Below are 12,122 nucleotides of genomic sequence, written 5' to 3' on the forward strand. Positions count from 1 at the left end.
CTTTCCTTGTCCTCCTCCTCCTCCTGCTCGGCGTCAGCCCCGCTGCCGGCTCCCCGCGGCGGCTATGCGCTGCCGGGACCGCCCGGCCGAGCGGCGCTGAGGGGGCGGGCGGACAAAGGCTGCGGGCTGCTGCCGGCGCTGGGGCGCGATGGAGCGGCGCGGCGGCTGAGGCGGCTCGGTGGGGCGAGCCGAGCCGGGCCGGGCCGGGCCGGACGACAGCGGCACATGGTGCGCGGCTGGTGCCCGACGCTGCGCACCCGCGGGCGGGCCGAGGGGCCACCATGGACAACTTCTTGGCGGAGGTGAGCGCGGACCGGTGGGATGGATCCTCCTCCTACTCCTTCTGCAGCGTGGGGTCGCTTTTGTCGGGCAGGAGACCGGCAGCAGAGCGGCGGGAGGCTCACGGAAAGTGTTCGTTCCCTCGAGTAGTTCGGTTTGCAGGGTGCTCACGGGAGCAGAGCCCGGGGAGCGGGAGGCTGGCGGAGAGGGAGGGAGGGAGCTGCGCCCCCCAAATTCCCCCAAATTCCCGGCCTCTGTGGCTGTGGCCGGGGCGGAACTCGGAGCCGCCGAGCTGCAGCGGTGCTGCTCGGGCTGCCCGCAGCCGGGCGGGCTCTCGGCGCTCACTGGGGCTCATTAGAGCGGCGGGGGATGGAGGGAGGCTCCGGTGCCGCCGCGCTGCCCCCCAGCCCCGCGCCCACCGGCGGCAGCTCCCCCGCGGGACGCGGGCAGCCGGGGCGCCGGTGCGGAGCCTGCCCCGCTTCCTGCTGCCTCTGAAGCCGTGCCTGGGTGGGAGCGGGGAGTCCCTCCTCGGGGGTTCCCTGTGTGAAAGCCGGGGAGGCCGCCTTGTCCGCCCTGCACGGGCACCAGAGGCTTCAAACGCTGAAGGTTTCACAGGCAAGGCTGCCGCTGGGCACCCTTTTTTAAAGGTTTGTTCGTTGAGTTTGTGTTATTAAGTACAGAAGAAATCTTTTATACAAAATGAAAAGGAGGGAGGCTGCATTCCTGAAAGTCGTTTGAGCTTTTCCGTGGTCTTGTGGATCTTGACAACTTCAGTATGTCGGGTGAGGAAACCAAATCAAGGGTGCTTTGCTACTGTCTTAGGATATTTGATAAAACTCAGAACCTGGGTCCTCTTCTGGTCCAAGCTAGCTGAATTTTGTACAACAATATTCTACTGGATCCGTTTATCCCGCCTTATGAACATAAAGTGTGCAGGATCAATGTCTTCTCTGTTGTGCCTGTAGTTTGCTGGCAAAGCCCGTGACTGGGTTGTGACTTCTGGTGACTGCCTGCACACTTGCTTTAATTGCACCTCTTACCAAAGCAGTTGCACTGTCGGGGTTGTAAATACAGGCCAGGCATCTGTTTTACAGGGTTGTGATTAATCTGCAAAACTGTCCTTTGCCCTCATGAAACAACATCCCTCGTGTTCTTGGTGCTGCCGTTGATGCTTCCACAAGAAAAATAGGTGATCTGTTTACTGAAATAGTAATTAGTCAAATAAAAGAAGGTCATACACTTTATTGCTTGTTGGCTTTTCATTTGTCAGACAACAAAAGTTCTGTCAACTGCAATAAGAAGGAAGAAATGCAGGATTAGCTTTGATGAAGTCTGAGTTAAGTAGTAATACTGCCTTTTTTTTTTTAGAGGATGTAGCCCTCACCTTTCAAAAGCTTGTAAGCCATGAGCAATATGGTAGCATTAACTTAGCCTTGCAAAATTAGTCTGAAGAGTCATTCGCCCCAACACAAAGTACTGCAGTGTGCCCTACATAAAGGTGAAGAAGAGTTTTCATGGTTTTGACTCCCCTATTAGGCAAAATTACTTGCTCCAGGGAAAACACAAGTAAATTTTGCCAGTCTGTGTTAGCATTTCAGCATATATTTATGTTAATCTGTGGTTGCTTCATGTGGACTTTGATCCTTCTTAAGAACTTTGACTCCCTTTCAACATGCAGATATTACTTTAAAAGATCAGTAAATATAGCACCTTGACTTTAATCTGCATCCAAAGTCCCACCCACAAGTATAAACATTTTCCTTCCCTTGCTCTGGAGTGGAGCATATGTAAATGAAAAATAGAGAGCATGAAGCACAATAGCAGAAATGCACTGAGTCTGACCCAGCTACCACAGAAGAATGTCTGTTGAAGGCACTGGATTGAGCCACTAGGTAATTTAATTTTGTGAGGCAGACATCCTGCAGCTGCTCTTCACAAAAATATTTGCTGACTTATCTAAGGGAATTACTGTTCTCGTTAAAATAAGTTATAGTGTGAGGAAGAAGGAGGAAGCTGGATGAAAGGCACAGGTGAAAAGCCCAATGTGCTCTGCTCGTCTTTGTCAGCGATATAAGCCTGCTGATATGATTATATTTTGGGAGAAAAACTGATAGTGGGAAGAGTAAATACTGGCACTTCAGAGGGGTCGTTCCTCAGCATTACCAAGAAGCTCCTGTTGACTACACTGGAGGCAGAATTGTCTTCAGTCTGGGTGTTGCAGGAAATATTGCACAGCTTAAAGGTGTTAATAGGAAAAAACCAAAAACCCTGCATTATTATTTCTCCCTTATTTTTCCATTGCCAGATGCTAAATATAACATGCCTCAGTAGAGGGTGATGCTTACTGGAACAAAATGAGGCAACTGAGTGAGACACCTCTGGAGAGCAGGAGGTGCATCACAAGGGATGTAGTCCTGTTGGGACTTGCTGCCTCAAGTGAGGTGTGGGATAATGCCAGGCTCGTGCCAATCATCTGACACTGCCATCATTTGTGACTTAGCAGCTCCTTGATTTCTCCCTCTTGCTGCTCAATTTCCTTTCTTTACTCTTTCTTAGTATTCTTAGCTTTTATTGTTAAAGAACAACAAGTGGTTGCACTTGTCTCCTGGGAAGCCTTGATTTCCATCCCTGTCCCAATTTTCTAGCTCGACCAATTTAAAAACAAGCCATGGCTCTAAGTAAAGAATTAGGCTGGAAAAGTTTATCCTGTAACTAACTCACCAACATGTTCTAATTGCTGCAAGGTATAAACATAATAACAAAGTTGCGTTCTAAGTACAGACGAAAAGTGTTTTGTGATGCTTTTTTAAAGGCTGTTGATTGGTCTATGCTACCTTACAGTCTTTAAAAGAAGGTTGGAGGTAGAATTTTAATTTTTTTTTTGTTTTTGTAGTCCTATTTTCTTATCTAAAGTATTAAAACCTGTAGAAATCCTGTATGGGTATGTGCAATAGAGCCATTTGGCTGCATTGCTTAAAACAGCCTGAAAAAATTGTTCCCATATGTTTTACCAACAGCCTGAGTGTTCTCAAGGGAACAGGCTCCTGTGGTAGCTGAGGTCAGACTTTTTTCCAGTGAGAATGCATCCCTGCTAAGAGGGGATGTATGCCATGAGGGAAGGAAGAAAGTAATTTCCAGATGAGGCAGACAAGGAGAGGGGGGCTCAAACTGCCCCTTCAGCATCTCAAGTTCCCAAGCAGGGCTTATCAGGGCAGCAGGGGAAGAGGATGCAGAAGTCAGGTTTATCTTCTTCCTCTTCCATGGCAGTCGCTTTGACCAATACACATGGGATGTTGCACTGAACTGTGGTTGCTGTCCTTGTCACAGAAGAAGTGTGGCATTCGCTGACCCAGTGGGGGTCAGAAAGGGCTTGAGGTTGGGAAAAACTTCTGTAGGTCATCTTGTGCAAACCTGTCCTCCAAGCTGGTGCTCAGCTTCTGGGGAGCTAACTTGCAGCACAGTGTGTATAGTGGTGGCTGCAGGGATTGTTTGGGTTTATCTGCTGCCAACCTTAAAAGAAGTCCTCCTAACCTTGCAACTGTGGAAACTGAGGAGAAGGGAGGAGAACAACTGTGCGTCCTGCCTTCTGTGTAGCATGTCTGGGTAGATGATGTTGAAGGAGACCACTATAAAGGATCACTGTCATAGAGGTCCTGCTGATGTTTATCCAACACTGCACAGAAGTTTATTTGGAACTGTGGGGACCCTCCCAGTGTCCTTTGAGGCACAGCAGATACTCTGTGCCTACCATGCTTTTATTTTTAGTATTACCACTGGTACCTGAAGTTCAGAATGGTTTCCTTAATTTCTGCTCTCCACAGTTGCACATACTTGCCTGTGTACTTTGTTTTAAGGAGAGGGCTTCCAGCATGTATTCTGAAGGAGCAAGTGTTGAACCTCCCTCTGTGGGAAGGATATGGGACAAATATTTAGCTTCAGGAAGCTGTCAGAGAAGGTGTCTGCTTGAACCTGGAAGCTCTTAATTCAGCAGCTTGCAGCAAGCTTTTTCTTGATGCTCTCCTGTTGCAACATTTGGCAGATCACAGTCTCACAGCACGGAGTCCTTTGAGGGGTTCATCATCTCCTGCAGACAGGTGGCCTTGGCACCACCAAGGTTATTCACCTAATGAGAAAACCTGGTGATGCAAATAAATACCTGCATTGCAATACATGGATTCTGGCTGTGCTGTGCAGCACAGTGTATATGTTTGGAATGACCTTTGAAGTCTCCCCAGTTTTCATTTACAAGTGTTTTGATAGTAACACAAGAATGGGTCTGATGTTCCAGCTTTTAGTATTGGTATAAACTGTGTAGCTTACACCAGCAAAGTTGTCCTTTATTCTGGTGGGGCAAAACCCGTGAGTGATGGCATAAAGGTGTTTCTGGAGACCTTCTGAGTGCCAAAGCATGCCAAGCAGAAACAGTGTGTCTTTTGGTTGTTGACATTGGCTGTGTTCTCTGAATTTTCTGAGCTCTGACTTCTCATATATAGGTTTTCTTGAAAGCTGATGGTTGTTTTGTCTAGAGTTATTTTTAGGTTAATTAGAGAGCACTGTGTTTTGAATAGAAGATGTTTCAAGGGGGCTTACCTTATCAGGTCAGAAAGATGAAGCTTTTTTTCAGGTTTATGGCTCCAAGTTGGAAATTACATTCAGCTCATCAGTATCAAGTAATGGTTGCTGCCCACCACTGATATTCACATGTGCCTTTCATAAGACAAATTTGTGCAACTGAAACATTATCGTGGCTGGGCTGGAGCCTAGCAACCCTGTTGGCACTGCACATATTGTAAAATGACACAAGAATTCTCTTAAAGCTGTAAAATACGTAAGTTTTCAAGTTGGCAATGGAGGCTCTACATTCTGCAGGGTCTGCTTGTGGTTTTTTGGTATGTTCAGTCAGTCTCCAACTAAAGAAAAGCTGTGAAACCCACTGTTACAGAAGACTTGGCTGCTTCTGAGTCTGGACTTTTTTTTACATTCTGGTGACACCTCACTGAAATGTTGACTTTTTTTTTTTGGTCTTTTCCCTAATTGTATGCTTGTATTAGCACTTTGTCTGTAAGCTGTTTGCTCTAAGAAGATGTTCCTTATACATGTTTTCATTTGATGAGTACTGTGTATGGGTGATACTGACCATTGTGAACCTCTTCAGTAGTTTTTTTGGTTTTTTGGGGTTTTTTTGTGTTTTTTTTTTTTTTTTTCGTTTTGTTTTGTTTTGTTTTGTTTGTTTCAGAGCTGTCACACAGCTTGCTGGCTGGTAAAAGGGAATAGTGCTTGAAATCATGGCTAGTCCCAACTTATTTTTGAGGCCAAGTGGCACAGGCTTTTATTAGAAATGTTCCGTATTTTTTTCCATGATTCTGTGATGGCAGGAGAGGACCACGTTGGGGGAGAGAGGAAGCAAAAAGGAAGGGTAGCTTGAGCTTTCAGTGTCATGTGGGGAGTTTAGAGCACTGGTCCAATGAGTAACCTGAGATACCTTGCAACCTTTCAGTGCTCTTGTTTCCCCAGTGTGCCTCAAAAGATGGAAGCAAAAGTTTGGGCCCCCTTATCAATAATTATGCATGGTTGTACACAATAGGCTTCTGTTCTGGTGATTTCAGCAGGATCTTCATTTTCAGTGTGGTAAGACCATTATAGTCTCATGAATCTGGTTTTTGACTTTAGAAAATCGCTGAAGGAAAACTGGTAGGTCTGTGGCTCTGTGTGCTGGAGCAGATGTGTGAATATCTATATACAGTGTCACTGTGCCAATCAACCCCTAGCGAGTGAATAATGTGCCTCCTTCTTTTTTTTCCTTTCAATATGGATTGTTAATATTGGTGGTACTTCTAAAAAAAATTCTAGCAAGACGAATGCCTTTTTGTGTCTCTTGGATGGGTGCAGACCCAGTGGAAGGTGCAGCAGCTTCCAGCCAAGAGCAGGAGCAGCAGCTCCACCCCTGGAGCATCCGGCGGGTTGAGTGCAGTGCAGTGGCAGTGCTGAAGGGAAGCGTGTCCTCTGGGTAGTTTGATCTCACCAACCTTTTTGGCTGCAGGGCCAGTATTTTTCCTTAGTGAATCACTGTCTCCAGATGTGGTCAGAGCCAGGAACATAGTTTTGGGTGGAGTACGGGTAGAAGGGCAGGAGGTAAAAGTCACTCTGAATTAAGACTTTTGCTGAGGGGGAAAAAAAAAAAGAATTATCAGCCTTAAGTCACTAATTGTGACAACTTTACAAGTTTTGGGATGTGACCTCAAAACTTGTTTGATTAATTATGACTTCAGGCTTGTATCAGAGGGTCATGGCTTAGGCATTCTTGTTTCTCTTGTTTTTTCCTGATATTTATCATTATGTGACATTTTAAACCATTAGTGAGGCATAAATGAGGATGATTTGGTGTTGGGACCATAGATAATGGTAAATTACCGGGTTTAGGTATTATTGGTTCAAATTTTGCATAGTGGCTTTTTTTTTTCTCTACAATTATTTTAGGATTTTCTAAGATGTCCTATGTCTGAAAGATGAGCATTATCCACTGGCCATATTTACTGTAATGTAACTTTCTTCTGGACAGCCCCCTGATTAAGAAAGGTTAAGTGGATTATCCTTTTCTTAAGAAGTCTCTTAAGTAGCTCAAACACCCCATTCTTATAAATGCAGAACTTTTCAAGTTTGGATTCAGAATGGGAACTGATATTGACTCTGCTCCAGATCTGCTTTGTGAAGTAAACTATATCTATGCTGAAGAAGAAACTACACATTTGCTATGTGGAAAATATGAGCATTATATTAGGAAAATATACTGGGAAAGATTCATTAGGAGAGAAGGAATGAGTAAAGATTGCTTGTATTTCTAAGCGTTCCTGTAAGAAGAAGGGGGATGTTGGGGGAGAATATACTGTCCACTTCTAGGCTCATTTCTGCAAAGCCAGTGATTAATACTGTAATCTCAGGCAGGTTCAAATATCATTTATGGTTGTTCCTGATACCCTGAGCCAGGACAGCCAATGTAGGGATGTCTGGCAGCTTTTCTGCAAGGTCTTGTTCTGTAGGCATTGTGACTGGATGGACACTTTCCCATTGCAGACCAGTGGCTGACTGGGCAAGGCTGCTGAGTTGATTCAGCTGTAAATGCGTCATACCTGTGCTGGTTTTACTCATTAATGTAAATACTTGCTCTCTATTTAGCTGCTGTTTTCCTTTGGGCCCAGTGACCTTTTTTCAGTCCAGCCTGTGAAAGCCTTCTTATTTAGTATAAAGTTTAAGGAGTTGGTTTTTTTTTTTCTGTTTCATCGAAATTGCAAGCCTGAGTGATGCTGGAGTAACCTAATAATATATGGGGTTTTCTGTTGAATAGGTTACTAGGAACAGACACAATTTTGGTTCACACTGAAAGCATGGCAGAAACTGGGGTGTGTTCGGTTTTGCTGGCCAAAGTTAACATTTCTGTTTTCTGTAGGCTCTTCTGTAGATGGGTTTAACATAAAATTTCTATATGAGGTCTTCTAGTTTTTCCTAGTGTGCAGTTGTGCTTAGGTACTTTTTCACCAAGGGGTAGCGACAGTCAGTAACTGAAAAAAACAAGGCACACTTCAGCCCTTTTACGGCTTTGAGGAAAACTCTGCAGTTTACCCTGGTATATGGAAGGAAGTCTTCAAAAGTGAAAGGTACTGGTAACTTGTATGATTTGCTAAAATTGCATTGAAAATTCAAATTAAATAAACCTTGAGCTGGATTTCTTGTGTGTTAAAATGACCCTGTCCCCAGTAGGTAAATGTAAGCATATTGGAGCAGGGCCTGAATATGGGAGTCAGTCACCTTTTACTCCTTCCAGGATTAATGGCATGCTGCAGGAAAACTTTCTAGAGGATAGACTTTACTCCTGTCCAGACTTTAGTGTTGAATAGGTTTCCTGTATTTGTATGTTAATACCTTGTAGCAGATACATACATTGTTTCAGTGGGACATGTTGCCTGCTTTATGCTATCAGACGCTCTTTTCTTTGAGGGTATGTTGTCTTCATCATGCAGCAGCCCTGGCTGGGCTTTTCACTTAATGTTAAGCTAAGGTGAATATTTAAGAAATGAATGTTCTTTTTAATCCATCTCTTAGATGGATTAAATGTTTCTATGGCATTTTTGGTGGGTTTGGTTCTGGTTTGTTCCAAATGAACGAAGGAGGAAGAAGAGAGTGTAGCTCAGCAGCAGAATTCAGGGACCAAGCTGTGCCTTCACTCGGGATCCTGGCTGGTGGCATGCACAGGGTGAGGGACTGTGTTTGAGGACTCAGGAAGTAAAAGATTAACTGCCCTTTGATGTATTAGTATTGCCTTTTCCTATATATTCTTGGGAAACTATTCATAATCCTTTATTAAAGGTCAGTGATACAAGAGTGTGTTAATACAAGTCTCTTTTGTTTTGGAGAATGCCCTTAAGGGCATTGCTGTAAGGACACTTTAGCAGAGGAAAATGTTTGGTTGTTGCTTTTTCCCCTGGGGGGCAAAACTATGTTCCCACTCTGAGCAGGTTTACCTGGGGGCATTTTATCATGGCACATCTGGCTCTGTACTGGGGTTGTCATTATAACTATTGAGGGTCTTCTGGGTTGTGTTCTCTGTTCTTAACTTCTTTGCATGGTAATGCTGGCAGAGTGGCACCCTGCTGCCCAAGTGTGCTATCATGGTTTCAAAGTCAGGATCGATTGTTGTGCCTGTAGCACAACCTCAGGTAGAGGCTGAGGCTCAAGGGTTGCTGAGTATCACAGCTGGAATTACAAAGAAGAGTATTACTGAAAGTTGTCATCACAGTTAACACCCCAAATCCCCTGGCCCTCTTTCTCTTACAGACTTTCAGAAGGCTTTAGAAAACTACTTCTGATGAACTTACTAGCATCTGGAGAAAACATTTCTGTAGTTCTTGAAATGATTCTTGAAATGTAAACTGTGAAAGGCGTGCTACTGGCAAAGCCTTGTGTGGTTTTGGTGTTGCGCACTGCATGTGCCTGTTGATCTCACTGAGAGAAGTGCAGGATCTCTCTGAAAGGTTCTCAGGCCTTCTCTTTTGCATTCAGCCAAACTGGCCCTGGGCTTGGGGACAGCAGATAAGAGAAGTTCATTCGTTGTTTTAAAAAAGTATTGATGTTTATAGCATTATCGGAAATGGATTATTTGTTCTTATTTTAGTTGCTGTTGTTTAGAGTGACATTGAAAGGTTTTCTCAGATTAAGTTAAATATATTTGTTAAGAGAATGGGATTGTTTTTCTTATGAAGTTGTTTATCTTGAGGAGAAGTCAAATCCTTTTGTTTAATGTACGCATCTGATTACAGAGCCAGTGGACATCATTTCTGTTTGACCATTTTAGTGGATCAAACCACTTTGTGTCTTGGTTAGGTTATATTTTTATTTGCTTCAGAAAGGAGCCAAGTTGGCGGGACACGAGTCACGTCAGGAGTCACACTGGAGTTCACGTCAGGACAAGGAGCAGATGCTCATTCTGTAGGTCAGACTTCTTGCTTTGCTGGTTGTCTTCTTGGATCCCTTCCCCTTATTAAATATAGACTGGGTTTGTGATTAGGGCTTATCCCCTCATTACAGCTTTCTGGTGATGGGTACGATGAATAGGTTTGTTTGGTGTGTCCAATCAATTAGTATATTCCCCAGAAGAGAGTAAGAGCAGCGTTTACAGCAGGGCTTTGAAGGGTGGCATTTCCTGCTGCCTTTCAGACCGTGTACCAGGAGGAGTGTCCCATGAAGTGAGCTCTTTGTTCTTGAAACTCCAGTCAGATTCTGCAGTGTGATACTTGATAAACTATCTCAAGGAATAAAGATACGCAGCAAATCTATGCTAGAAAATGTAATTTGTGCAGCAGACCCTTTTTCCCTCCTTACAATAACATTTCTAATAATTTGCACACCAAATTTGAGATGTTTTAACAAATTATAAATGGGATTTTGGCATTTTCACAACACTTAAGGCAAAAGGCTGAGTCTCTGTTTTGTGTTAGTTTTAAGAGTCTCTACTCCCAATTTCTGTTCCTATCACACCATTTCTACCATCATTTTGCCTTGGTGATCCAGTACCTTAAGTGACTAGGACTCTGGTGCAGTAGTTAATGCCCCAAATTTCTTTTGTACAGAAGCCCACGAATAAACTTATTTGCAATGTGATGAAATAGTTGTATTAAACTTTTATTAAACTGTGTAGTTCCACCTTTGTCAGTAGCATGCCTTTGTACCATGCAGTTAAGGTGGAGATGCCATCAGTAGCTGGTGGAGGACAGAAAGTGGTACAGAAATCTGTGCATTTTCTTAGGAGCATCCAGTGATCCTTTGCTGGTGGCTTGTTATCACCAGTTCTTACTGAGTGAAAATGAAAACACTGAGTCATGGAATCCTTTTCCTTCAGACAGGGAATCAGTAGTTATTGTGTTCCAGGTGCTTCTGGACTCAGTCAAATAAAGGCTGTAATTCTGAATTTTGATTTCTTGAAATTGTGTGCCACTTACAGAAACACTTCTTTATATTGCTTGGAAACATTGGATTTGAAAAGTGAACAGTCGCTTTATGCAGTCAGAGAGGCTGCAAAATCTTTGCTGTTTTCCTGGGATTTTTATTTTTTCTTTTCCTGCTGGAAGGCATCAGAGGTTTTGGTAGGCAGTATGAGCTGTGACTGTCCAAGAGCACAGGGATGTGCCTCCCACTCTGCATGTAGATGTTAGGCAAGAAGAGTGGCTGCACATAAATCAGTGGCTGAATTGAAGGGACAAGAAAGGCTTAAGGCAGCAAAGGCCCAGACACCTGCAGCAACAGATCATGGGTCACACTGCTGCTGGGATGGCCCCAGGCACTCCTGGGGAGGTGAAGGAGAGGAGCTAGCATCAGGCTCTGAGCAGGAGCAGATGGTTTAGCAGGATGGCTCCTCAAAGGGGGCTCCTTGTGGGATACAGTGTCTGATAGCTACTGCTTTAAAATGCTTGAATTAAACTTTTTTTTTTTTGCTTTGTAGTTCCTTTCAACTTTTTAGAATAATCTTCTGTTGCTGACCTCTAAACAGCTGGAGTTTTCCTAGCTGTAGGTTTTGAGTGACTATTTGCTGGTTGGGTCTTTGGTATTATAGAATATCCTAAATTGGAAGAGATCCACAAGAATCATTGAAGTACAACTCCTAGCCATGCAAAAGACACCCCAAGAATCCCACCATGTGCCTGAAAGCATTGTCCAATGCTTCTTGATCTGTGTCAGGCTTGGTGCTGTGACCACTTCCCTGGGGAGCCTGTTCCAGTGCCCAAAACACTCTGTGGGTGAAGAACCTCTTCCTGATATTCAACCTAGACTCCCCTGACGCAGTTCCACGTCATTCCCTTGGGTCCTGTCACTGGGCACCAGAGAGAAGAGTCTGCCCCTCTGCTTTCCCTCAGAAGGAAGTTGTAGACAGTGATGAAGTCTCCTCTTACTCTTTCTCCAGACTGAACAGACCAAGTTACCTCAGCTGTTTCTTGTACGGCTTCCCCTCCAGATTCTTCACCATCTTTGTGGCCTCCTTTAGATGCTCCTTGATGGCTTTATACCTTTCTTACAGCGTGGCACTCAAAACTGCACATAGGACTCAAGACTGAGGCTGCCCTAGTGCAGAGCAGAGCAGGAAAATCCGTTCCTTGCCTGGCTGGTGATGCTGTCCCTGATCCCCCTCAGGACATGGCTGGCCCTCCAGGCTGCCAGGGCACTGCAGGCTCATATCCAACTTTCCATCAACCAGGTCACCCAGCCCATCTCTCCATCCCTAGCCAGCGCATACATTCAGGGCTGCCCCATCCCAGGTGCAGAATCCGGCACTTTTCCCTTTTTGAACTTCATATGGT

At 44.6% G+C, this 12,122-nt stretch overlaps 1 protein-coding gene across 1 annotated transcript in view; it reads left to right on the forward strand.

Moving 5' to 3' along the window:
* Positions 1-229: 229 nt before the first annotated feature.
* The window catches only part of MYO10 (myosin X), a 162,931-nt gene continuing 151,038 nt past the window's right edge, over positions 230-12,122 (forward strand). The window contains exon 1 of the mRNA XM_036406885.1: positions 230-302. Coding sequence (XP_036262778.1) covers positions 282-302 — 21 coding nt within the window. The 5' untranslated portion in view covers positions 230-281. The remainder of the gene's footprint in view (positions 303-12,122) is intronic.

Source organism: Molothrus ater, chromosome 1 (genome assembly GCF_012460135.2).
Source record: "Molothrus ater isolate BHLD 08-10-18 breed brown headed cowbird chromosome 1, BPBGC_Mater_1.1, whole genome shotgun sequence".
NCBI classification, from domain to species: Eukaryota; Metazoa; Chordata; class Aves; order Passeriformes; family Icteridae; genus Molothrus; species Molothrus ater.